Source organism: Petaurus breviceps, unplaced genomic scaffold (assembly GCF_028583685.1).
Source record: "Petaurus breviceps papuanus isolate PSGF00001 unplaced genomic scaffold, PetGlider_PUasm1.0 90779, whole genome shotgun sequence".
Taxonomy (NCBI): Eukaryota; Metazoa; Chordata; class Mammalia; order Diprotodontia; family Petauridae; genus Petaurus; species Petaurus breviceps.
The window spans coordinates 6,998,858-7,024,775 of record NW_027187344.1 but is presented as its reverse complement, the minus strand read 5'-3'; the positions used below and the strand labels follow the sequence as shown (position 1 = coordinate 7,024,775).

Genomic DNA, 25,918 nt, shown 5'->3' with positions numbered 1-25,918 from the left:
CCCTTGACTTTGAAATTCAGTACAAGCTTCCCTCCCTATATGAGGCCTTTCTTTGTCCTTATAGCTCATATGGTGCCTTCCCTTTCAAGATTACCTAGTATCTGCTTTTCTATGTTTTACAGTTCCCTATATGTGAATAAGTTGTCTCCTGTTAGAAGTTTCCTATGGAAAGGGTCTATTTCACTTTTCTCTTTATAACCTCAGTGCCTAATATAGTGCCTGGAACATATAGGACCACAATAAAGACTTCATTGATTTGTCTTTCTTTATTCTGCATAGTTCATTAAAAAAATCTTTTCTTTCTTTTAATTCTTCACAGTCATCATTTCTTAAGGTACAATAAACCATTATTTTCATACACCATGCTTTATTCATCCATTGTGATTAGCAACACCTTTGGTTCTAATTTTCCACTACAACAAAGAGTCTTTTATGCATATTTTGGTATCTGTAGGACCTTTCTCTTTGTTTTTGATATTCTTAGAGTATAATGCCCAGCAGTAGGTACCTTGGATCAGAAGCCATGAACAATTTTGTAACTTTTTATGTAATTTCAATTTATTTTCCAGAATGGTTGAAATAGTTCATAATTTCCCTAACAGTACATTAAATATGACTATCTTCATACAGCACCAACATTGACTTCCTGTCTTTTATAATTTTTGCCAATTTGATGGGTGTGAAACAAAACCTCAGGGTTGTTTTAATTTATATTTCTCTTACTACTAGTGAATGGACCTTTTTTTTTGAAAATAGTTGTTTATAGTTTACATTTCTTTTGAAATGTGTTCATATTATTTAACTACAAACCTATTAGAGAATGGCTTTTGGTCTTTCATATTTATGTTAGTTCCTTATGTGTTTTGGACACCAGAATTTCATCTGATTTCATTTTCATATTTGATATGAAGGTTTCCCCCCTTCATTCAGTAGTTTCTTTTATTCTATTTACATTGATTTTTGTTAGTACAAAAGCTTTTTAATTTTATAGATTCAACATTAACCTTTTAAAAAATGTTTACTCTTATTCCTTGTTTGGTTAAGAATTCTCCCCCTAGCCATTGTTATGAAAGGTGCTTAGTGGGAACATGATAGTCAATTTTAAATGGCAGAACTGTTATTTGAAAAAGCAATTAGATTGTAAACTTGAAAGGACAGAACAAGGACCAATGAAGGCGATGTTATGGGGAGGCAGATTGTAGCTTTAATGGAACTTTCTAAAAATTAGAGTTGTCTCCAAAATGAATGGGTTACTTTGTGAGGTTGCAAATTTATTGATTACTGAAATTCAAAGACTAAATGAATAATTGACTGGTGTGTATATTGTAAGCCCCTGAAAGGCAGAGTTTATTTCATTTTTGTATTTTTATCTCTGGTACTTTACCATAGTGCCTAGGATATATTGAGATTGTTGTTTTTTTTTTTAATTGATTGGTTTGTTGTAAAATAGAGAAAGGAGAATGGAAGGGAATAAGCATTTATATGACCCTTCCTATGTGCCAGGAATTGTGCTAAGAAAATTTACAAATATTACCTCATTTAATCCTTACAACAGTCCTGAGAGGTAGGTGTTATTAATATTCCCATTTTACTGTTGAGCAAACAAAAGCAGACAGAGGTTAAGTGACTTGCCCACAGTCTCACAGCTAGTAAATGTCTGATACCAGATTTAACCTCAGGTCTTCCTGACTCCAGGCCTGGTGCCCTACCCATTGCACCACCAGCCATCTCTAGGTGCCAGTAAAGTAGATTTCTATGAATTAGAGTTTGAGTTAGATGTTCAAGTCTTAGATATTTTTTTTCCCAGAGAACGATTCTATGACTATTCTCAGAGATACACAGACTTCAGAGCTTCTCTCTCAGACCAAGTGTTTCATGTGGTATAATGGGAAAGTTTTACATTTGGAATCAGAGGATCTGAGTTTGAATCCTATCTTTGCTACTACCTGTAGTCCTTGGACAAATGACTTATGTTTCCCTAGGTGTCAGATTCTTATAAAGTATGAGAGTTAGACTGGAGGATCTCTCAAGTCCATTCTAGCTCTAAATCCTGTGATCTTCTAAGATACAGGAAACTCCGTATTTCTGTATATTTGAGTAAACTTTTATGTTGTGGTAACAACATAAACTTTTATGTTGACTAAAGTTATTTAAGAAGAATCTTTTAGCTCAATTAAATGGTTTTTTGGCCTGTAACTGTATTTCTTAGTAGCTCTTAGTGCAAAATTAAATGATGCTATTTGGTGATAGTGCATTACCAAAATATTACAGTAAAATGCTGTAGGTTATCACTTTTTAAAAAATTTCAGTTACTATTGACCAGAGACTAATTTGTTTTTATACCTGCTTTAATTTATTTGGAGGGTTAATTCTGTGGGCCTGTGCTGATCTATATGCTTGGACCAGGACCCTGACACTGGGCCATATTTCTCATTTTCTCTTGCCAGCTGAAATGCCCTTTAGAGAGGCCCATATATTCTTGAAGTTCATACTCATGTGATAGATTTCTGCTTGACCCAATTCAGCTTGATTCCTCAATTTATATACATTTTTTTTTTATGAACGAGGGGGTCCCTTCGACCTTCATAACCTCATGCCGCTCCTTCCCCCTCCCTCCTTTTTGCCCCCTTTTAATTTCCAGATGTGACGAGCTGGAGGGAGGGCGGTGGGCGGAACATAACCTCTGCCACATCTCTGACCGCCTCCCCGACTGAGCCGGGCAGCAAGAACTCGAGTACAGGAGATGGAGCCCCCTCCTCGACATGTACCAGCGATTCTAAGGAGCCTTCTCTCCGCCCGGCTCAGCCTGTCCGAAAAGGGGCTTCACAGTTTATGGGAAATGTATACCACCCACCTACATACCATGACATGCTTCCTGCTTTTGTAAGTCCTAAGTGTGTAAAATTTTTCTTGAAGTTGGATTGTGTCCAGCAGACTCTAGCTCAGATGCCTGAGTCTTTTTCATATTATCCAAAGCCTTTTACCCAGATGTGTAATTTTAGAGGTTTCTACCCTTTTGCATTTTCTTAGTATTTAATTATTTCAGCACTGGTTTTTCAGTATAAAAAAACTTGGTGTTCCCCAAGACAGTCTCATTCCTATTTTTTAACTTACAGCAGGAAAGAAATGAAAGGGTGGGGGTTAGTATAGTTTTGGGATGATTAATTAGGAAAGCTAAGGGTACCCTACTGTTCTCTTCCTTAGCTGTTCTTTTCTAGGAAGGTCAGATTTGACAAGAGTCATCTATTTTATATAATTATGTGAAAAACTGTTTACCAATATTGTGTTTCAGATGTGTTCACAGCAGTCACCAGAGACCCAGGGTATAATGGAACGAGGGTCTTTTCCTCTTCCTCAACTACGTCTAGAACCTCGAGTTCCTTTTAGACAGTACCAGATGAATGACCAAGATGGGTAAGATGATTGTATTTGATGTGTGGAGACACAAGGCACATGTAGTTTTTATTTAAGAGTATAATGAAAAAGATTGTAAGCCCAGTGGGTTATCTTGGGTTTTGATATGCTAGTTCTATAATGGACAAGGGACATTGGGTCTTAATTTTAAGTCTTTGGGTAAGTTGTACCAACATTACATGTTTCCTCAGGATGCCAGGAGCAATGAATGATGGCCCTTATACTCGTACTATGAAATAAAGGACCTTCTTGCCCTTATATGAAAATAGGTTGAAAGGAGGACTGCAGGGAGTGATTTTAAGCATCATATATACCCTTGAACCTTTTAACCATGAAGAATTAAAACAGAAGGAAGAAAACAAAGAAAATTGTTTATTTTCTTCAAGTCTGTGTGACTGACATATACAGTAATGTTATTCATTTTTCCCCAATAGGAAAGAAAACAGAATGGGAATGTCACGCCCAACACGCCCCATAAGGCAACTAGGGGAACGGGCTCCACGACCCACCATTATCAATGCTGAAAACCTCAAAGGACTTGATGAACTTGATACTGATGCAGATGATGGTTGGGCAGGTAAGAACTTCTGTTTCTTGATTGGTTTTCAAATGATTGCTTGGAAAGGTAGAAATAATAGGAATTTACTTGTGTTCTGTCTTCTTGACAGGATCACTAAATTTTTATATCCCTTTTGGGATATTTTCCCCTTTTGTTTGGAAGTGAAGGGGAAAGGTATAGAGGAGCTTAGAGGGTTTACATTTTATAGCAACAGAACTGGGGTTTCTTGGTCATCAAACTTGAGCAGTTACCTTTCATGATAGTTCTTAAAGTTGGGTGGGCTTCTTTTCTGTGTGTGGGAGGGAGTGGGTATTGCATTTCAGAACCTAACTTTATCTGTAGCACTGGTGGTGTTGTGTGCGGTTTGTTCTAGCAACTGATTTGGGAGGCTAGCCTTGAGTTGCCTCACCATATTGGAAAGATGTTAAATTCCTCTTCTCATATTATTTCTTTCTTGGCCCTCCATTTGCTGCAGGCCTTCACGATGAAGTGGATTACTCAGAGAAACTGAAATTCAGTGAAGATGAGGAAGAGGAGGAGGCTCTTAAGGATGGAAGACAGAAGTGGTAAGAAGTCTCTGTTTGGTGTGGTTTCTCTAATAGCAGCTGTTTAATAGCAGCTCAGGTCTAATCGACTTGAGGATATTTGAAATAAAGTTTAGGTGCTACTATAATGCCTCATCATGGCATGAAGGTTATGTCACTAAACCGTAAACTCTGGCAGGTTCTTCTGTTTTGGAAAGAATTCCATAGTTCTAGCAACATTTCATGTTTTGTTTCTTGAGAATCAACCTACATAGTAAGTATGGTGAAGGTCATCACCATTAGAATTGAATTCTTTGGCTGCAACAGCCAGTGAAACAGAATGATTCAAAATGACCAATCTTGACATTTTCACAGGAAAAAAATCAGAAGAAAAAAGGAAGATGCAGCTAAATGAAAGAATAGATTATAGATTCTTCTTAGGAAATGTATAGAGGAATGCTGTTAGTAAAAAGACCAAAAGATCTTAAAACTTCCTCATCCAATGGAATTTCCTTGCCACATAGAGTGATGTCTGGCCAAGGGCAACATTGTATTAGAATATAAAAACTCACCTATAAAAGCCTAAAGAGAAGGATAGCAGAAGATAATGAGTAGTATTGCCTTATAAAACAGTGAGAAGCAATGGAAGAAGAAAAAAGCTTAATGCAGAAGACCCAACTGAGCAAGGTTATTTTAGAATAAAATTGTGAAAGTATGGTGACAGAGATGAAACATAGATGTCCTATAAATATCTTAACTAAATTTACTCTCTCTCGCCCCAGTCTTTGTCTTCCTAACTTCCCTCTCACTGTCAGTCACCACCATCCCCTCAGTCCTGCACACAAGAAACCTTAGGGGTCATCATCAATTCCTCATTCTCACCCCACCCACAGTCAGTTGTCAAGGCCTGTCAATATTACATTCATAACATCTCTAGTATGTACCCCCTTCTCTCCTCTAACTTTGTTATCACTCTAGTGCAGACTCTCACTATCTCACACTTGAACTATCGCAATAACTTGTTCATTGGTCTGCTTCCCTCAAGTCTCTCCCTGTAATAATCCATCCTTCACTTAGCTGTCAGATTGATCTTCTTTAAGTGTAGGTGTGACCATGCCGCAAATTCCCAGTCTACCATTCCATAAACTCTAGTGTATCCCTATCACTTCTAGAATCAGGCATAGACTGCTTTGGGGTTTGAAGCCCTTCCTTCAGTCTTCTTCCACATCATAGTCTACTGTGTAGTGACACTGCTGCCCTTACTGCATTACACTCTCCAGCTCCCAGCTTTGGAATTTTCATTTGCTGTCCCGTCTGCCTGGATCATTCTCCCTCCTCCTCTCTCTCTCTCTCTCTCTCTCTCTCTCTCTCTCTCTCCATCTGGCTTCCTTCAAGTATCAGCTAACGTCCCCCCTTCTGCAAGATGCCGTTCTTGATGTCCCCTTCGTGCCAGTGCCTTCCCTCTGTGAGTACGTCCCCCAGTTTACCCCACGTGCGCTTTGTTAGCGCGTGACTGTTTTCATGTTATCTTCCCGCTGGAATCTGAGCTTCTTAAGAACAGGAAGTGTCTCTTGCTTTTCTTCGTATCCCCAGTACTTAGCATGGCACTTGGCATGCAGTAGGTGCTTAATAAGTGTTTATTGACAGAATAACATGGGAAAGATCCATATTTTTACAGCTTCACTGTCTAGTATGGTGAAGCCATCTGTCTGTCCTGAACCTCCTCATTCGTGTTCATGTGCCATAATCTTACCATTTACCCAGATTCTCACTTCCTTTGTCTCTTTTCTCAACCCTTTTTTTTCAGTCTAATTAGTCAGCATATCTTGTTCATAGATACTACTTGCATTCATCATAAATCTCCCTGGTTATACAGCCCTCACACTTGTTCAGGGTCCTTTGGCCTCTTTTCTGGATAGTTGTTGGTATAGCCTTGGAATCGTTGCTTATGCTTTCAGTCTCCCTTTTCTGATCCATTCTTCACACAGATGCCAGATAGGTATTCCTAAAACAAAAGATCTGGTACCATCACTTTCTTACTCCAAAACTCTTATTGTTATTGTTGTTCAGTACTGAGTCTTTGTTGACCCCATTTGGGGTTTTCTTGGTAAAGATACTGGAGTAGTTTGTCACTCCTTCTCAGCTCATTTTACAGATGAGGAAACTGAGGCAAACAGGGTTAAATGACTTGCCCAGAGTCATACAACTAGTCAATATTTGAATTCAGGTCTTCCTGATTCTAGACCTGGCGCTCCATCCATTGCACTACTTAGCTGAGTAGATTTCTGTTGCCCCTAGAATAAAATACAAAATCCTCAGCCTGGCATTGAAAGCTCTCCAAAACCAGATTCCCACCTACCTTTCCAGCATTGTTTTATTCACCTTTTTCACCCCCCCCTTTTTTAGTCTAACCTAGCCTCCTAGGTAGTAGAGTTCCCATGTATCACATCTTTTTCCATGCTTTGGCACTAGTATAATTCTCTCTGCATCCCCAATTAGTTATTAGTGTTCTCTCTTCCTTTTTTATTTTCTCTTCTCTCTAAATTTCCTAGTATTTTCTTTATATTGACTTGGTTGTATACATGTTGGGTTCCCTCAGTAGAATAGAAGGTCTATTAGGGCAGGGGTTTTTGTATCCTTTTATACTTTAGTAGGCTTTTAATAAATGTTGGTTGAATTAAATAAAATTTTAGTCTTAGATCAGCCACTGGAGGAACTGAAAATGACCCTGCAGAAAACAAATAGGAAATGCAGTTCCTATACATGGGTTGTTCATACTGGAGGTAACTCAGGTGGAGAATATGTGGGTGTGGGAGGGAGGGGAGAATATTTAAGATTTTATTGTTACTAAAGAAAACTAGTCTTGAGAATATCAATAACTAGCCTCATCTGCTTACACTCCATGCAGAATTTTTAAGAGAATAGACCACACATATTTCAAGGGTACTGACTGAAAGGTAATAGAGAATATAAGATACCTCTGTGCTTAATGTTTATTGACTATAAAAAGTATGTGATTTGATAGAGTAAAACCACTACCTTAAAGACTAGTTTTCAACAAAGTGTCTCCCATTCATGTCAAAATCATACAAAAAGTTACCATGAAAAATGTCCAACTCTTTCAGTTGTTAATGTCAATTGAGGCATAAAACTGAGAGATGGAATACTCAACAGAAGTGAACACCAGTGTCATGGAGAGGGTCCAGTTCAGAATCTCAGTGGAAGGATTCCTTCCCTGTCAAGTCTCTTAAGGTTATACTATTTATGAGTGACACTGTATTGATTACACCAAAGCCAGAACATGCAGAACTTCCTAAACAAGACCTAAGATTTTGGCCTATGTATGTAAGAATTACTAAGTGGATTTAAGAGTATTTATTGTCCACTGCATAATCTGTGGTGTCATGCACGCAGTCCCAGTGAACGGGGTCCATGGTCAGGGAAAAGAGGAACAGGAGTGTGGACTGGGTTGTTAGGTAGCAGAGTTCCCACCTATCGCATCTTCTTTGGGGAATTTCTCAATTTTTTAAAGAATTTCAAGCCTGTCCTGGAAACAAAGGCCTCCTTTTTTTTTTTTTTTTAATAATGTCAGTTTTCTTCTAGCTCCTTCAGTTCCAAATTCTCATACACACCCCTCCGTCTAGCCCTTTCCTCACCCATTGTGGAGTCAAGATATATAATACCTATTATACATATGAAATCCTGCAAAATATTTCCACATTAGATATGTTGTGGGGGGAAAAAGCAAGAAAACTAAAGAAAAAACTACTCTTCAATCTGTACTTGGAGTCCATCAGTTCTCTCTCTAGAATATTTTGGAATTGTCACGGATCTTTATATTGATCAGTTGGCTCTCTCTTTTTTAAGCCCTTTAAAAATCCTGACACCCTTTTGTGGATTTAGGTGAATCATGTACTAAGGTTCTGAATCAGGATCCTACAGCTTTGATGTCACTCAAATAGAAATGTAGGCCTGAAGGCTAAGTCATTTCTAATGACTTAGAAAATCACACATTAACATTGTCTAGGTTGGTATTTTAAAATTTAATTTGTTAAACATTTCCTAATTACTTTGTAATCCAGTTTGGCTACACCAGAGTTTTCCTCCTCTGCCCTACAGCAACATGATGTCCCATTCTATTACTCTTTTGTTTTTAGCTTAAAATCAGTGGAAGAAAATAGTTACCTGTTTTTAAAAATTTAAACTGATTTCTAGATCCAAATCAAACTGTCTTCAATTAGCAAATACTCTGTTATAGTTGAAAGAATATTGGATTTAGAGTCAGAGGACCTTGTTTGAATCATAGGTCTTCCATTTGGTGCTTTTATCACTTTGGATAAGTCAGTTAACCTCTACAAATCTGTTTGTTCATCTTTAAAATAAAGATGTTGGATTTGATCCCTAAAGTACTTTCTAGCTCTAAATTCTATGATTCTAGATAACTTCTGTGACTTGTAAGTGGAAGCCTAATGCCATGTGAGTAATCTTTACTCATACTAGATTTTAGCTTTTCTCCTTCGTCATGGCCTAGTGATATTAGGACTTTGTAGGGGTTTGTTAGACTTCTCAGATGTGGCTGGTTAGAAGGACCAGAATTTGTTTAAAATGATTGAGGGATGGGGCGGCCAGGTAGCACAGCGAGTAAGAGCACCGGCTCCAGTGTTGAGAAGACCTGGAGATCGAATCCCGGGCTCAGACACTTAGCACCCACCCAGAAACACCTGGCCGTGTAACCTTGAGCAAGTTACTTAACCCCAATTGCTTAGGGGCGGCCAGGTGGCTCAGCGAGTAAGAGCACCGGCTCCAGTGTTGGGACGACCTGGAGATCGAATCCCGGGCTCAGACACTCAGCACCACACCCAGAAATAATAACTGGCCGTGTAACCTTGAGCAACTTACTTGACCCTGATTGCTTAAAAAAAAAATGATTGAGGGAATTAATCTTAAAAGGAATTTTGTTATAGGAACAATTGGGATCCAAGGAGACAGCGGCAGTTGTCACTGAGTTCTGCAGATAGTGCTGATGTAAAGCATACCCTGGATGAAGGAAAGAACTGGGGTGAATCTATGGGCATATCTCGGGCCATCCGTAAGGTGCTAGAGCCTCAGCCACCTTCTAGGAAGCTGAATAGTTGGACCCCAACCCCTGATTATCAGGTATGTTGGATGCTTATAAGGTCTGTTTTATCGTTCAGGTGGAGAAACATAAAACTCCACTGATTAGGACAAGAATCATAGTTTGCCACATTGGTAGTCCCAAGGCAATAATAATTAAACAGGAAATTTAATTAATCACAGTATATTTCCACTGAATTCTATAGGCATGTCCCTAGAAAGTATATAAATGTATATAAATTGTATCATTTTTTATGTTCTTGGGAAATAACTTTTAAAAAGAATCCTATTGTAGATATTTTTATAAAATGGGTAATTGTGGCTTATTTTATCTTACGTATAAGTCTAGATTTGATTCTGTTTTATTAATTTCAAATGAGCAGCTCATTAACAATTTGAATATAAGGAATATAAGAGGTTTATATTTAACCATACCCTATGGTAGTCTGAATAATAATAACTACTGCCACAATTTGCTTTAACATTTTCAAAATGGCTTTACATATTCTTTGAGCTTTACAACAATCCTCTGAGTTAGGTATTATCCTCATTTTATAGATTAAATTGAATGGGTATCTTTTAGGTAATTAATATGACCATTCAAGTAATATTTCTTGCCAGATCATTGATGGTGGTGTATATCTTTGTTCAGGTATTGTCAGAATATACAAAATAATAACCATTTTTTGTTTGTGTTGTAAGCCTTGATGGTCAGTAGATTGCCCTTCACCCAGTCAAACTTTGTAACCCATCTGCAGTCCAGCATCTTCAAAGAGAAATCCTCAGACTTTCCTATTTTATCTGCAATACTCAAAGTAACTATCATAGTTTGGTTGGGCTTGCAGTTTCTTTTGATAAATTAGATAGGAATCACTTTAATTTTTGTATGAATGAAAATGAATTTTATCATTTGATTGTGGAGTTGTGTACTTGGAGGATTATCCATTTTTAAAGGGCTGGAGAAATTTAGTAGTGAAGGTGACTTAAACAGTGGTGAAAGTGTGGAACTGTGGCCCTGTGCTCTAATAGTCTAAGCCTACTGATGTCTAGATTTGTGCTCTTTTTTGTTCTTTTTCCAGGGCTCTTTTTGCCCTGGAAATTGACTTGGGAAGCATAGGGCACAACCTTTATTGGGCTAAGACTTGTGTTTTCTATTGTCATTCGAAGTGGCATCTCATCATAGGTTCTCTTGTTTTGGTAGAAGCCTTCAATAAATAACATGCTCCGGCAACAGTCTGTGGAAGACAAAGAGGACAAGCTGCCACCGCGGCAAAAGTTTGTACCCTCGGAAATCTCTGAGGCTGTGGAGAGAGCCCGAAGACGCCGGGAGGAAGAGGAGCGTCGAGCCCGGGAGGAGAGATTGGCTGCCTGCGCTGCCAAGCTCAAACAGTTAGATCAGAAGTGCAAGCAAGCCCAAAAGGCCAGTGAGGCACAGAAACACCCAGACAGTGAAGCCCCCCGATCCCCAGCCACGGAGAAAAATTCCCCGCAGGAGAATGGCCAGGCTTTCCACAAAGGTATGAACTCTTGTTTCTCAGGTATGTAACTCCAAACAGCCTCATCACTCATTGGGTAATTGCATGGGGTTGGTATATGATATAATACTTTTATAATTATATAGCAACATTCTCTGACGACCTTGGCGTGTATTATAAGTACTAATTTTGTGTCACAACATTGTTTCAACAAAGTTTGGGTGAAGTTTAGGCTAAAGTTTATTTTCTCATGTTTTGTTTTTTTTAAACCATTGCCCTGAGAATTAAACTTGCTTACAAATAAGTGGTTTATTATTAGAGATGGGAGAAATTAACACTTGCTCTTTGATCTGACCAGGCTGGGAATTTTCTCAGGGTGTCCTTTGACTTTGATGGTAGCTGCTTTGTGTTTGGAAGAGGATTGTTCCTTAGCAATCACTTTCTGTAGCTGGAGCAGAGGGAAAGGCATTTTAGGGGCCAAATGAGTGTTGTTCAGTCCTGAACCTAAAAGCTAAAAGATTATATGAGTACTCTTGTGTAGTTAAGTTCTCCCTAATTTATTAAAGTCATATGTCATAAAGTTTCTTTCTTCCTTAATAACCTTAGCTAAAAAGAAGGAATAATGTATGTGGACAGCACAGTGTAAATGTGGCATCACATTTTCAGTGCTTTTGTGAGATGATAGCACATATTCCTTCTGTGTTTTGCTCTGCAGCAACACCTGAGTTCCATGCCCAGGAATCTCCTGCTCCTTATAGTGAAGAAGAGTCGGCTCTCCCTCAGGCTGTGACCCAGAGCAGCAGTGATGAGGAGCTCAGAGAATCTGCATCTCCTGCGCAAGAGTTCAACAAATACCAAAAATCACTTCCCCCTAGATTTCAGCGCCAACAACAACAGCAACAGGTAAAGACAATAAACATTTAAAATAATTCTCCAAAACAAAACAAAGTGGCAATTTCAGTTTCCTCCTCCTTTTTGTACCTTAACTTTGTCCTTGCCAGTCAGTCATTTTAAGAGTTGGGCAATTAAAATGAGGACATTGGTAGCTCATTTTGTAGCTATTAAGTATTAAACACAAGGAAGACTCTTTTGAATGAAATTTCTGTTTCTAGAAAGAATCTCTTGGTTTTTCTTCTGTTTTCCTGGTAGTTAAAAGGCAATGTGCTTGGCTAGCAGTTTGTAAATAAGAGAGTATATTTTAGGCCCTGAAGAACACTTCTTGGGTCAAAGTAGCATCCTTTGGGTGGCTAAAGCTCCATATTAGGCCTTCCTTGGATCTCTTGGTCATCTCTGTTTCCACTTCCCTTTAGTGTCCACACCCCAAACTAGACTCCACTGTGCTTGGAAGTTTTTAGGACTCTTGGAATAACCATAGAACTTTAAACCCAAAATTTTCAAGAGCTTCTAACTGAGCCCTATACTTTCTATGGAAATAGTTAACTTGTTGGGCTTATTTGTGCTTCTTTCTTAGATGGGGAATTTAGTAAGGCAAATTCATGAAATAAGGTGCCTCATTACTGACTGGAGTATTTTGGATAACTTCATTTAAATAGCACATTAGTAACAGTGACTAAAGTTAACTCTTAAGTGGGAGATGGAATGGACCAGCATCAGGCTGAAAGTGATAAACAGGCAAACTGGAAGAAACCAGTAGACAAGCTGTGTGCTCGGCTGCATGGACAGTTGAGGTTTGGACCTGAGGACCCCTGCTGAGTTCTTGTGTCTTGCTTCTGTTTTTGAAAGAAGGAAAATAGCCATTATGTCTCTACTACAGTTATTTCAAGAACCAGTTGCCAGGTTTCCCTAAAGAGTAGATATTGCTAGACTGTCCAGGATCTTTTGATATGCTACATTTATTGAGTATTCACAAGATATGCTATTTGTGCATATTGATCCTCAGCCACCTTCTTTTCCATATGGAATCTACTGTAGCCTCACAGAATCTTAGCAGACAGATTAGATGGCTTTTTCTGTTTTTATTTGGGGAGGTTTGTGTTGAAGGCATGCTGAATAATGTTGAATTAACACGTGTCCTAGCAAAGATACATGTGTTGAATTGGTTTGTTTGATTTTTTTTCAACACAACCAACAAACTTGGACTTATGGAACAAAGTAGGCCAAGAGAGAAGTAAGCTCTCTCTGAGGCAAATTCCTTAATTTTTCAGTTTACACCGATTCTGTAGAAAGGATAGATACTGATCAGTTCCAGGCATTTAAATAGAAGCTGCCTGTGTTGTACTGCAGCAACATGTCTATTTCTGTGGTTTGATGACATAAAGCAGTTTTCACTTTGGGAAGTTTTTATGTCCAAATAAATTGTGACCAGCTATAAGAGCCTGGGGCCAAAGCCATAAAGGCTAGACTCTTGGGTTTCCCTTCTCTAGTAGTCATTTCCTGCTTTTATTTTCCTGTTCCATGTGGGATTCTGCTTTGTTTAGTTCTTACTCTCTCAAAACTGTTGCATCTGTTTGATCAAGGCTGGAAGAACATGGTCTGTGGGTGGATGCGTCCAGTTCCTGATGTCTTGTACCTTACCAGATCCATTCTCCATCTTATACAGGAACAGCTGTACAAGTTGCAGCACTGGCAGCAGCAGCAGCAGGTCTATCCTCCACCTTCCCATTCCCACCCTCAGCGTACCTTTTACCCACATCACCCTCAGATGCTGGGATTTGATCCTCGTTGGATGATGATGCCCCCCTACATGGATCCACGAATACCTCCAGCTCGAACCCCTGTTGACTTTTACCCTTCAGCTCTACATCCTTCAGGTAAGAGCTTTCTGGTTGTGATCTAACCCAGCATTACTCAACAGGCATTTAAAGAAGTAACATTTTCCCTCTGTTCACCTGCAGGTTTTAGGTGGGGAGGTGAGGGGGGTGGAGGGGGAACCAAGATACAAGTTTAGATTCTTAGAACTTCTTTTTACATACATTCTTAGAACTAAAAGACCTTAGAAGGTTGTCTTGTCTGACCCAAGTTTGACTAGTGAGGAACTTCAGCTCCCACAAAGTTAAGTGACTATAACCAAAATTGATCAATGTATTTTATCTTATCCATTATTTTGTCTTAATCTACTTAGGTAGAGTAAAAAAATCTCATCTTTCCTTTCCCTTCTCCTCCCTAATTTCCCTAAGCTGAGCAAGCCTTATAACTTTTTAAAGCCCTTGCAAGTTTCTAGAACCTTTTTCCTTTGTGGCAGATAATGGCTAGATAGAGATAGAGCCTGGGAAATAACAAAATGGCATATAGTTTACCCTAGGCAGGCTTCTGGGACCTTAATTCACTTTCCTTAGCTCTATAGCAGCGAAAGACCCTGTTACTTCAGCTGTTCATCATAAAACTATTTCATTTCTTTAAAAGTTATTTCTGATATATTACAGATATTAGTTGTAAATAATAAGCTTTGTAGATTGGTAACTGATGAGTGGCAACATTCCAGTTCCTTTTCCCATTTTTCTGTTTCTTGAATCTTCTCTCCAATTAGCTCATAGGTTTCCATATCCACCTCCTTTTTCTGCCTTAAGGAAGAGATTGCATTGGTCCCCACAGTGCAGCTGGGTTCTTAATAAGATTATAGTTATCAGTTCTTTGCTATCTTTAGGAATGATGAAACCAATGATGCCACAGGACTCCATCAATGGGACTGGCTGTCACTCTGAGGAACAGAACTGTCCACCCCCAGTCCAAGAAAGGAAAACGGCTTCAATGGAGCCTGCTCCTGTGTGGAGCCAAGAGAGCTATGTGACAATTCAAAACAAGGGATACTCTCTCCCAAACCCAAAGCAAAATGACCCAGCTTTGACAGTTGAAGGAGTACATACCAGGTGAGAGGACATGTGATGCCACTGACCTACTACTGATTAACTGAGGAGTCTACAAGTCCCTGCTTACTAGACGGTTCAGTGAAGAGATGTTTGTCAGGTGAAGGGTACATTAGACCTCTTTATGTGCACTTAGGAGAAGAAAGGATGAGACAGGGCTTTTGGACATGTGCATTTTTCTTTAGATGCTTCTTTGTGAGAGAATTCTGACAGCAGAATTGAAAGCCAATAAGGAATTCTTGATAACTAAAGTGAAGCAGTAACAGGTACTGCCTTATTCTCGTGCAGTAGAGCTTCAAGACCTTCTTTTCACAGTGGGTGGGCCAACGCTGTTAGTTGTTTTAGTAGAAGAAATTAATGCTGATTACCTAGTGGATTCAGAATTCAGTTTACCATTGCTTTCCGCCTAGTTCATTTTGTTTCCAGGATGATACATTGTGTCGCCTAGGGTTATTAATTCCTCAATGCTGTGGACTCTGAAGACCAGTGAGACAAATTAGTCAGACAGTCTGACTTGTGGGTTTGTGATTACTTTTTTTTTAAAGATAGAGAATTATCTTGATGCTTGAAATTTAAAACAAACTTTTTCCCCTCTTGTCTTGGAACTATATTCAGAATGGAAACCTGGAGCCAGATTCGAATCACATTTACTTTTTTTTTTTTTTTTCTGGTTCCTTTTCAGGAATGAAAGCTCTTACTCTCCCTCAGCTGGAAGGTCAGGAGGTATAAGTGCCCAGCACGATATCTTTGAGGAGAGAGGGGATGAGTACTTAAATGCTTTTGACAAGAAGGCCCAAACAGACTTTGACAGCTGTCTCTCCTCTCAAAGAATAGGCCAGGAGCTTTTGTTTTCACCCCAGGAAAATGTGCAGGAGGCAGTTGCTTCTGGGGCTCACCACACAAACCTCAGGTGCTCCCCCTTAGAGTCTGACTTTGTTCCAGGTGATAAAAAACCAGAATATAGCAATTGGGATGTTGGACATCAGCAGCAGCCCCCTGACACAGCTAACAGCCTAGAAGAAGACTCTCCTAAAGGAGAGCAGCCCTTCAGCTCTGACCCATGGAAAAAGGAGGGGAGTGTCAGCAAACAGCCTGCCTCAGAGACAGGATGGGCCCCCGAGAACCGAAGTACCAATAACCAGCAACAGGAACAAATTGGGAGGACCCGGAGATCTGGTCCGATTAAGAAACCCGTCTTGAAGGCTCTCAAGGTTGAAGAAAAGGAGAAGGAACTGGAGAAAATCAAACAGGAAGTAGGGGAAGATAAATTCCATCTAACCAAAGAGAAGGAGCCTCTCAGCAAAGCTGAGAATGATGGAGCTGATGAGGGAGACCCTACATTGGCCAGCTCTTCGCATTCCCTGCTGGCTCAGAAGGGCTCCTCCCAAACTAGCTCTGGCCATGAGACTGAGAAGTTGGAGGAAGAAGAGAAGCCTGATAAAGCCTGGGAGACCAAGGTGTCAAGGGAATCCAACGATCTTCCTCCAACAAAGAGGAATAATTGGATTTTTATTGATGAAGAACAAGCCTTTGGAGGCCGAGGTCAGAATAGGGGCCGTGGAAGAGGTTTCAGAGAATTCACTTTCCGAGGTCGGGGTACTGGTGGAAGTAGTGGCAGTGTTTGTGGTAGTGGTGGTATCATTGGTGGGAGAGGAATATATAACCAAAGAAGTACCCGAGGGAGGAGTCTACGTGAGTTCAGTCAGTCTGAAGACTTCCCTAGAGGCAAGCCCCGACGCAGAATTGCCAGTGAGACTCACAGTGAGGGCTCTGAATATGAGGAACTTCCCAAACGACGCCGTCAGAGAGGGTCAGATAATGGGAATGAAGGCTCCCATCTAGAAAGAGAGGAGAGTGATCTGAAGAAAGGTGATTACAAAGATTCCTGGCGATCTAACAAGATCTATTCGGATGACCACGGTAGTCTGGATGCTAAGAACAGAGCCCCTCGAGCTTTTGGCCGAGCACTCCCTCCACGGCTGAGCAACTCTGGATATGGACGGAGAAGCTTCGTGTCAAAGGAATCATCCCATTGGCAGGGCAAAAGTACTGGAGGCTCTTGGCAAGAATACAACAGTGGCATGTCCTCAGATACTTTTGGGGCTCGAAGACAAACAGACTATATCCAAGATAATTACAAACATTCTGACTCATTCGGTGGGAGAGGCTTTGAAGACAGTCACCTGGATGAAAAGAGGTCCTTTTTCCAGGATGATTATGCAGATTCTGAAAATGTGGAAAACCGACCCTTCCGGAGACGGCGGCCCCCCAGGCAAGACAAACCTCCTAGATTTAGGCGCCTCAGACAAGAACGAGAGTCCTTAGGCCAGTGGGGCACAGATGAGGGACCAAACTTACTTTCTTCTGGGCAATGGCCAGGAAGGCCAAAGTTGGTTCTGGCAGAGAAAAGCAACCTGTCTGGCCGGAGAACCCCTGAACTCTCCTACCAGAATTCTTCTGATCATGCAAATGAGGAGTGGGAGACAGCATCTGAGAGCAGTGACTTCAGTGAAAGGCGGGAGAGGCGGGAAGGTGGAACAACTGAGACTGATCCCCAGCTGGATAGTGGCTTGTCTGGGACCAGTTTGGTTGAGAAGAGAGAGTTGGCCAAACGGAGCTTCTCTAGCCAGAGACCCCTAGTGGACAGGCAGAGCCGCAAGATGGAACCTGGAGGGTTTGGAGAGAAGTCTGTAAGGCAAGGAAGCAGCGGATCTACCACCCGCTATGAGACCCAGCAGAATGGGACACCTTTGAAAGCCAAAAGGTAACAAAACGCAAAATCCCTGTTTGTTTTTTTACTTTTTTTAAATACAAAAAAAAACATACACAAAAGTATATCTGTCACATATCTGACACTTGTCAAATGCTCCCTCAGTCTAAAATTGCGTACCAGAAAGGTTAACTGCCTAGATCACTGTTCATGGTTTTTTTCCTCCATCAACCAGAAGCAATGTTTTTTTTCTGTTATTATTGTTGTGACTTTAAAGCACACACACACATTCTCTCTAATTGTGGCTCCGAAGATAAAAGTAAAGGACTGCCTTACATCTGGCCTTTATACTAAAAGGTCTAGCATCGTTCATGGTGTCATAAGCCCTGCCCAGGGGATCACTGCAAGGAAAGCAATTTTTCTTTGCAACAAGAGAATAAACAATAACTAGTTTGCCAGATTTCTGTATTCAAAGCTTCTCTAGTCAGCAGCCCTGTCTGGGGAGATGTGTAGCATTCTGGCTACACTGAGTCAGCTCTTCTAGGAGTCCTGCATCCCAACAATAGGAAGGCAGGCAATTCTCCTTCTGGGATGTTAACTTGGTGCAGCAAGGGACAAGGGACTATGAAAATAATGTTCAGAATTTGTCTCCAATGTTGCTTCAGAGCCTGGATTGCCTGATAGCTCTATAAGCATATCTCTGGTAGAAACTCTGAAGTGGATATTCTATTCTCAGGCATTACTGCTCCCTTGGGAGAACCTACAGGCTGCTCCTGGCTTGGAAAGATATGGACTGCTTGATTGTTGATTTCCCTTAAATCCTCTCTCTTCATAGAACTGAGGAAATGAGTACTATTGAGATCTGTGGAATAACAATTAATTTAAATGCTAAAGTGGAGTTTATACTCTCAGATGTTGGTCTTTTCTAGCTTTAAATGCCCTCCGCTAATGATGTTTAGAAGAACTTCTGATTTCTGCTCCTTTCCTGGTATTTCCATATGGTTCTACTAGAGGGAGGAGCCAAGAATAGATTATGGTTAGAATTGCAAAATGTGTCCAGGAAGGGCATTTTACTCTTTCAATTCTCTTTTGCTTTGCATCTATGCTGAATCTGACAGGCATATGGTAGAGAAGAGAAGTACTTTTAACTTGGAGCAATTGTGGAAATAATAGTAACAACTAGTGTTCAGATAGCACTGAAGTTTGCAAAACACTTTACAAATACAAGCCTGAGAAGTAGGTGCTATTTAAACTCCATTTTACAGATGAAGAAGCTGAGACAGACAGATTAAATGATTTGCCCAGGGCCACACAGCTAAGTAAGTATCTGGGGCTGAATTTGAATTCAGGTCTTCCTGACTTCAGGTCCAGTACTAATCTATTCTGCTTACCTAGCTTTTACAGGACCCATGTCATGAGTGTATAATATTCCTTTCCTCAGTCAGTGCTTAGTAGGTTATTAATTTTTTTTAATGTTTTAATTTTTTTTCCATCACCCATAAGAACAATTTTTAACATTTTAAAATGATTTTTGACTTCCAAATTCCCTCCTCTCCCCATTCCTTGAGAAAGCAAGCACTTTGATACAGTTATACACATAGTCATACAAAACATTTCCATATTAGCCGTGTTGCAAAAGAGAACACAGACTGAAAAAAAAATTAGAAAAACAAAGTCAAAAAAGTCTGCTTCAATCTCCATTCAGACCACTCCATCAGTTAGCTCATAAAATTTGTAAATGAAACTACAAGAAAAAGCAAGAACATGGCCCACATTGATTAGAAAGAACTCTAGTATGGCACTGTGTGTGCCTCTGTGTTTGTGTGTGTGTGTGTGTGTGTGTGTGTGTGTGTGTGTGTGTGTGTGTGTGTGTGTGCATGCGCATGTGTGTACATGTACACTAAGGTTATTTGTCGTCTTCTGCTGGCATATGGCTTATCTGAGTTTACTCATACTCTTTTCCCTTTGCAGGTCTCCAGAAGAGGCTTTACCTGGAGGCCTTGGCAACTCTCACACTGGGAGCACTCATTCCACATACAATCTGGAGCGAGTTGCCCATACCAACTCTGACGTTACTGAATCGCCAGTGAAGAAGCCAGAGAAAGAATCCAAGTTGACTGTTCAAAGGGCAGTTGAGAAAGGAGAGGCCCTTCCACAGTTTGACTTAAGTTATGGAAGTGAGTTTCTGATCAGTCTTTGGAAATTAGGGAGTACAGAGAAAATGAAGCAAAAAGGAAGCAAGAACCAGAAATTCCTGTCATTAATTTGGCCGTCTATTCCTTCACCTAACAGAAGACTTAGATATCATTTTTTCAGTTAGTATTGGATGTGGTAAATGAGGAGGTGGTATCTCTGTGATGCAGCAAGGATAAATGTCAGGAGATCTTTGCCTAGATAGTCATAGGACTGCTCTTTCCTACAGTTGGATTAGTACCTGTACTACAGACAAAGTGAGCTCATAGCAGCCTAAAGAGAGTAACCTTATGTTCTGAGATTAGGGAATTCTCATGTATCAAGGTACTTACTGACTTTAATGGAAAAAAATTTTTTCCCCTTCTTATAAAACCGCCACTCAGATACTATCATAGACAATCGGGTTTCAAACCCTGGAGAAGAAAATGAAGTGGGTTCCATGGTGAGTGAAGGCTTCATTGAGGTTTTAACTAAAAAGCAACGTCGCCTGATGGAAGAAGAGCGGAGGAAGAAAGAGCAAGCTGTCCAGGTGAGTAGAGCTAGGAAGGTAGGAAGAGGGCAGACAAGTAGTTTGACGCTAAAGAGAGCTGGGAGTAAATGATAAGATTGTAGATTAAGGCAGTAGAGCAAGGGCTAAGAAGCTATCTTGCTTCACTCAGTTTCCAAAAACAAATGTGTGAGAAAGTGCAAGTATTATACAAAAATGCCAGGGAATTTTATGTGTAGACTAAATTCCTTTAACTTGTCTAAGATTTTTCCTTTCTTCTCTAGATAGTGAGTCTGATAGCATGAATGTAGTTGTATTTTTCATAGTTTTATGTTTTTGAATCTTTAAAAAAGATTTAATATTTCATTTCCCCCCAATTACATGCAAAAACATTCTTTAACATTCACTTTTTTTAAAAATTTGAGATCCAAATGGCAAGCAATTTGATATAGGTTATACATGTACAGGCATGCAAAACACATTTCCATGTTAGCCATGTTGTGAAAGAAAACACAGACAAAAAAAGATAAAAGCAAAGAAAAAGTATGCTTTGATCTGCATATAGATGCCATCAGTTGTTTCTCTGGAAATGGGTAGTGCTTTTCATCCTAAGTCCTCATGAAGGCAATTATACTGCTTGTTTGCAGGTTAGACTTGTGATGAAGTCTTTTGAAAAGGAGGGAAGCAGGACAAGAGAGAGGCAAACGTCTAGGTCCTCTGAGCCTCTGAGCAGTCTCAGGCCTGAATTGAATGTCTGGTGATTGGATTGACAGGAAGGTCTTGAACTTTGTTTTGGGATGGTGTTTAGGCTAATTATCCTTTAACTCTCTCTTTCCTCAGGCGACTACCAAAGGCCGTGCTCTCTCATCTCGAATTCCTCCTCGCTTTGCTAAGAAGCACAATAACCTATGTTTAGAGCAAGGGGATGGAGCAGTGCCTGGCAGCAGCCTGGGCACAGAAATCTGGGAGAGCAACAGCCAAGGTGAGCTCAGGAGGTCACCAGCATCTTACCTTTCCTCCTGCACGCATGTGGGTAGAGTTTGGGCAGCCCCTGATGAAGCCTAAGTTTAAGAAGTCCTGCTCCATTGGCCCTGTTTACAGGGGGTACATGAAAGAGCCAGGTGGAGGGGGATTAAAAAAAATAAACAAGAAACCATCAATCTCTGCTTGGCTACTTTGGTTAAACAGTGGCTTATAAAGGACATTTTATTACTTGGAAAAACTCCTCATTGCCTTCAGCATAATGTGTTAGCACTCTTGACGGGATCTGAGCCAGTGATTTTCTCCACCTTCTTTATTTTAGGAGGGACAAGAAAGCGAAATACACTACTGTTGTCTGTCAAAGAGTCTGACATTCGTATACCTTACAATTTGCCCTTTCCACCTCTATTTCAGTAATAATATTCAGGCAGTGTTTGACCAAGCAGTTTCATGTGAAGGCAAACATAAATTCTGTGCACCTTTAGAAAACATATATCTAAGCCAATTGTTTTTCTGCATGTTACCATTCTATGTTCTTGTAAATCTGAATATCTTAGAATCATAGTTTTAAGTTGGAAAAGCATGGATGTCCAAAAAGACTCTAAGCCAGAGGTCAGAAACCTGCAGCTTTGAGGTCACATGTGAACCTCTAGGTCCTTAAGTGTGGCCCTTTGACTGAATCCAAACCTCACAGAACAAATCCCCTTAATACAAGGATTTGTTCTGTAAAACTAGGACTCAGTCAAAAGGCTGCACCCAAGAACCACCCAAGGCCACAGGTTCCCCACCCCTGCCTAACCCTTCATTTTACAGATGTAAGTACTGAGACATAGAGGCCACAAGTGGTAGAGGTAGGACTTATACCCAAGGCCTTCTAACTCTGAATCCATTGCTCTCTACAATATTCTGCACTACGGCTTGTTTTATTGCTCTGGGAAAATTTCTGTTTCTGAGACATTGTAGAATGACTTTCGATAATGAAAAAAATTTTAAATCCCATTTTTATCCTCTGATAAAGTATTTCATAATACTCTAAATTTTAAAATATCAGTGCAGAGAAGCTAGATTTATTTTTCTATTTAACATAATTGTTTAAGGGAAAACAGTACCAGGTTAATTGAACAGCATTTGCTTTCTATTAAACTTCCTATGCTACTACAAAAATACACAGCTGTATTTGCTCAGACTCTGTCTCGGTAAGGTTCTGAGAAGGTACAAAAACAGTAGTTTAGAATATAGGCATAAGAACACATTGAATTTGTGCATGACTGAGAGAAACTAAAAATCACATTCTATGGAGCAAATCAGTCTCCTGGCTTATACGTTTATATCTGGATTTCTGTGGAGTTTCTGTACTTATATTGACCTTCTTGAGAGAACCTACAAAGCCAAGTTTTTCCAGTCTGTTGGCTTATGTTCCTTCCCCTTACTTCATTTCTCTTGCCTCTTAGCTCTTCCAGTTCAGTCTCCCAGCAGTGATTCCTGGAGTAAAGCGGTCAATGCCTTTACCAGTACAGAGTCCAGCTCTACAGAAGTGAGTGCTCCCTTCCTTCCTTCTTGTTTGTCAGTGCACCTTTATGCAACTGGTATTATAGCTGATTCAGGCTGCTGCTTCTATTATGTTTGGTAATTCTCCCTGAGCTCTACCACCTGCAAAACTCGTGTCCCTTGAAATAGAGGCTGATTCTGGATTGAATTGAGTTCTGGCGAACTAGAGTTCAGAATTGGCTTTGCACTCTTAATTTGTGATTCTTCTCATATTAAAGAAGTATTTCCTTGTGGCTACTTATAGCAGGAAGGAAAAATTAAAATAACATGGGTGAGGAGATGGGATTACTGGATGTAGCAGTTGCTATACTTGAAGACACTGGAGTTTCTGGTTTGGGTCATAAGTGAAATGAGTTTGGCAGTCTCAGTTTAGGGACCATCTGGTTACGAAGATGTAGTGGGGTTAGTGCATATGTAATCTTTTCGGTGATGTTAGGTACTAATATTAGGTGATTCAGAGATCTAAATGGGCAAGAGGTACAGTGAGGTGTTTTGGGTGAATTACAAGGATATCTCTCCCTTCTACCCTAATTATAAGTATATACTTTCCCCTTGCATTTTTGCTTTTTGTTTAAGTTTTATGGGGTATAAGAGTGTTAACCCATTTTGTGCTTTGCATAGCAGGGTTTTAAAAGCAGCCAGGGAGATAGTGGCATTGACTTGAGTGCAGAATCTCGGGAGTCTTCCGCGACCTCCTCCCAGAGAAGTTCCCCCTATGGCACTCTCAAACCAGAGGAGATGAATGGGCCTGGCTTGGCGGAACCCAAATCTGATTGCCAGAAGGAGCAGGCTCAGAAGCAATCTGAGAAAAAGGTAATCTGCATTTGATAGCCCTATCTGAGAACAAAATGGCCAGGTTGGACATTTGTTTTCCTTGGGGTTGTATAGGAGCAAGAGTATTGGCTTTCTTGGTTTTTGTGTCTTAGCCTCTTTGCTTTCCCCTTAAGGATTCAGAACAAGGTTCAGGACAGAACAAGGAGCACAAACCTGGACCCATCGGCAATGAGCGCTCTCTGAAAAACAGAAAGGGCTCTGAGGGTGGCGAGCGACTGGAAGGGAATGTCCCACCTGTTAATGGGGTGGAGATTCATGTGGATTCCGTGTTGCCTGTTCCACCCATTGAATTTGGAGTCAATCCTAAAGTGAGGATTTTATTTTTGCGTTTCATTGCTTATTTTGGGGATGGGAGTTTGGTAGATTTTAAACTTGGTACAAGGTCAAGACAGGATATGCTTTTGGAAATTAGAAGAAGGAGGTAGTTCAAGATGGGAAGGAGAATAGATTATAGTCAAGTTTAAATATTATGAATTCTAGGTAGATTTAAATTGCCTAATAGATTTCATTACTGACACAAACCAGGTTCTCAGAATGAATTTAGCACATAATTTTCATTGTCTCCATTAGGAAAACAAATGGAAATGGGAACAGGTAAAAATTCCTAAACCCTGTCCCTTCAAGTGTGCCTTTGGAAAAACATGTCATTTTGTTGAGCACAGGGTGAATGTTTGGCTGAATATGTGGCTCTTTGTTCAGTGCTTCTTAGTGGATTTTTGGGGTTGCCGAGTTTGGAAATTAGTTGTATCTTTAGTGCCCCTAAAAGATGGACCCGGAATGGTCTGAATGGAATGGATGTTTCTTTCTTTTAGGACTCTGATTTCAGCTTGCCTCCTGGCTCTGCTTCCAGCACTGCAGCAAACCCAGTTGTCAAACTGCAGGATGCCTTGGCCAGCAATGTAAGTGTTACCTACCTCCTGCCTTCTACTTATCTACCTATCATTGCCTGGGTGGTAGAAATACAGAAATAATATTAAAAGCATCTTCATTTTCTTGAGAATTATCTGAAGTGAATTTTCCAAGTATTCTTTATAATATCTGCTTTAGAGTGTATCTGTCCTTTTATAAGGGCCTCTTTAGACTGTTCCTTCCATAGCAAATGGATTTGGACCATGGAGTAGAGGCAGGCCAAATGCAATGTTACTAACTGCTTGTTAGTAATTGGCACTTTCATGACTTAGTCATCTTTGAAACCTTCCATTCCTGCCCAAGGACCAATTTCTGGATATATTTCATGCAGCCCATGCAGTATTGTATTTGCATGTTGAACCCTTTGAGCCACTACTCTTTCTTAGAAATTTGAGTCAAAACCAAGCCACTTAAGTCATGAAATGGAGCTTGCTTAGATCTAGAGTGTGAATTGATGAGGTAAGGAATATCATTCCCAGGATCTCCACTATAGCAAAAGAAAATTTATTTTTACTTTTACTATGTATTCCATTAGCCACAAGCAGATTAGCTTGTGCCAAAAAGTTGAGACTAACTGCTGTTTCACTCAAGTTTTCTTTTCATTTCCTCTTCTTTTTGAGTTCTTTTTTCCTTTATAGACACTTTTTCTTCCATGCTGTACTCATGACCTTCTTATTTTGCTCTCTACAGGCAGGGTTAACACAGTCTATTCCCATTCTCCGACGAGATCATCATCTCCAGCGGGGCATCAGCCTGAACCCAATGTCTTTCCCTACAGCTGACCTCACTCTCAAGGTAATAAGGGCCCTGATACTGTTTGAATCACTGAAACCTTATTTATTGTAAAGAAGTAGGGAAGACAAATTACCCTGGATGACTGGCCTTCATTCTGATTTTCCTCTTATGTTTGAACCCTAAAAATTTCCCTGAGTAGCTATATATGTGTGTGCATGTGTGCATATGTGCGTGTGTGTGTGTAGCTGCTATCACTACTGGTCATTTTTATCTCTCTCCTCCCCCTTTCCAAAGATGGAATCTGCCCGAAAGGCTTGGGAGAACTCACCCAGTCTGCCTGAGCAGAATTCTCCGGGAGGAGCCGGTTCAGGCATCCAGCCTCCTTCCAGTGTTGGAGCTTCCAGTGGGGTCAACTACAGCTCTTTTGGCGGAGTGTCCATGCCGCCTATGCCTGTGGCATCGGTAGCGCCTTCTTCTATTCCAGGTATCTTGTTCCCCTCCCAACCAGGCTTCAAACGCTCCTTCCAGCTCACCAGGAGAACCCTTCTTGTACTGATTTGGGAGGGGGGGGGGGAGGCTGTGTAAATATGAGTTTCCTAAGTCCAGATGA

General features: G+C 40.3%; 1 protein-coding gene across 7 annotated transcripts in view; it reads left to right on the top strand.

The window, feature by feature from the left end:
- Positions 1-25,918, top strand: part of PRRC2B (proline rich coiled-coil 2B) — a 93,450-nt gene that overhangs the window by 55,301 nt on the left and 12,231 nt on the right. For 4 of the 7 annotated variants that reach the window (XM_069069324.1, XM_069069321.1, XM_069069323.1 and 1 more), the window contains exons 7-25: positions 2,642-2,883; positions 3,293-3,414; positions 3,849-3,991; positions 4,449-4,539; positions 9,462-9,654; positions 10,814-11,129; positions 11,803-11,990; positions 13,648-13,858; positions 14,692-14,914; positions 15,594-17,675; positions 19,593-19,798; positions 20,198-20,343; positions 21,142-21,283; positions 22,734-22,816; positions 23,452-23,643; positions 23,778-23,972; positions 24,477-24,563; positions 25,264-25,368; positions 25,603-25,792. In XM_069069324.1, the coding sequence (XP_068925425.1) occupies positions 2,642-2,883; positions 3,293-3,414; positions 3,849-3,991; positions 4,449-4,539; positions 9,462-9,654; positions 10,814-11,129; positions 11,803-11,990; positions 13,648-13,858; positions 14,692-14,914; positions 15,594-17,675; positions 19,593-19,798; positions 20,198-20,343; positions 21,142-21,283; positions 22,734-22,816; positions 23,452-23,643; positions 23,778-23,972; positions 24,477-24,563; positions 25,264-25,368; positions 25,603-25,792 (5,157 nt within the window). The remainder of the gene's footprint in view (positions 1-2,641; positions 2,884-3,292; positions 3,415-3,848; positions 3,992-4,448; positions 4,540-9,461; positions 9,655-10,813; positions 11,130-11,802; positions 11,991-13,647; positions 13,859-14,691; positions 14,915-15,593; positions 17,676-19,592; positions 19,799-20,197; positions 20,344-21,141; positions 21,284-22,733; positions 22,817-23,451; positions 23,644-23,777; positions 23,973-24,476; positions 24,564-25,263; positions 25,369-25,602; positions 25,793-25,918) is intronic. The other 3 variants (XM_069069326.1, XM_069069322.1, XM_069069320.1) reach the window with 1 other exon arrangement.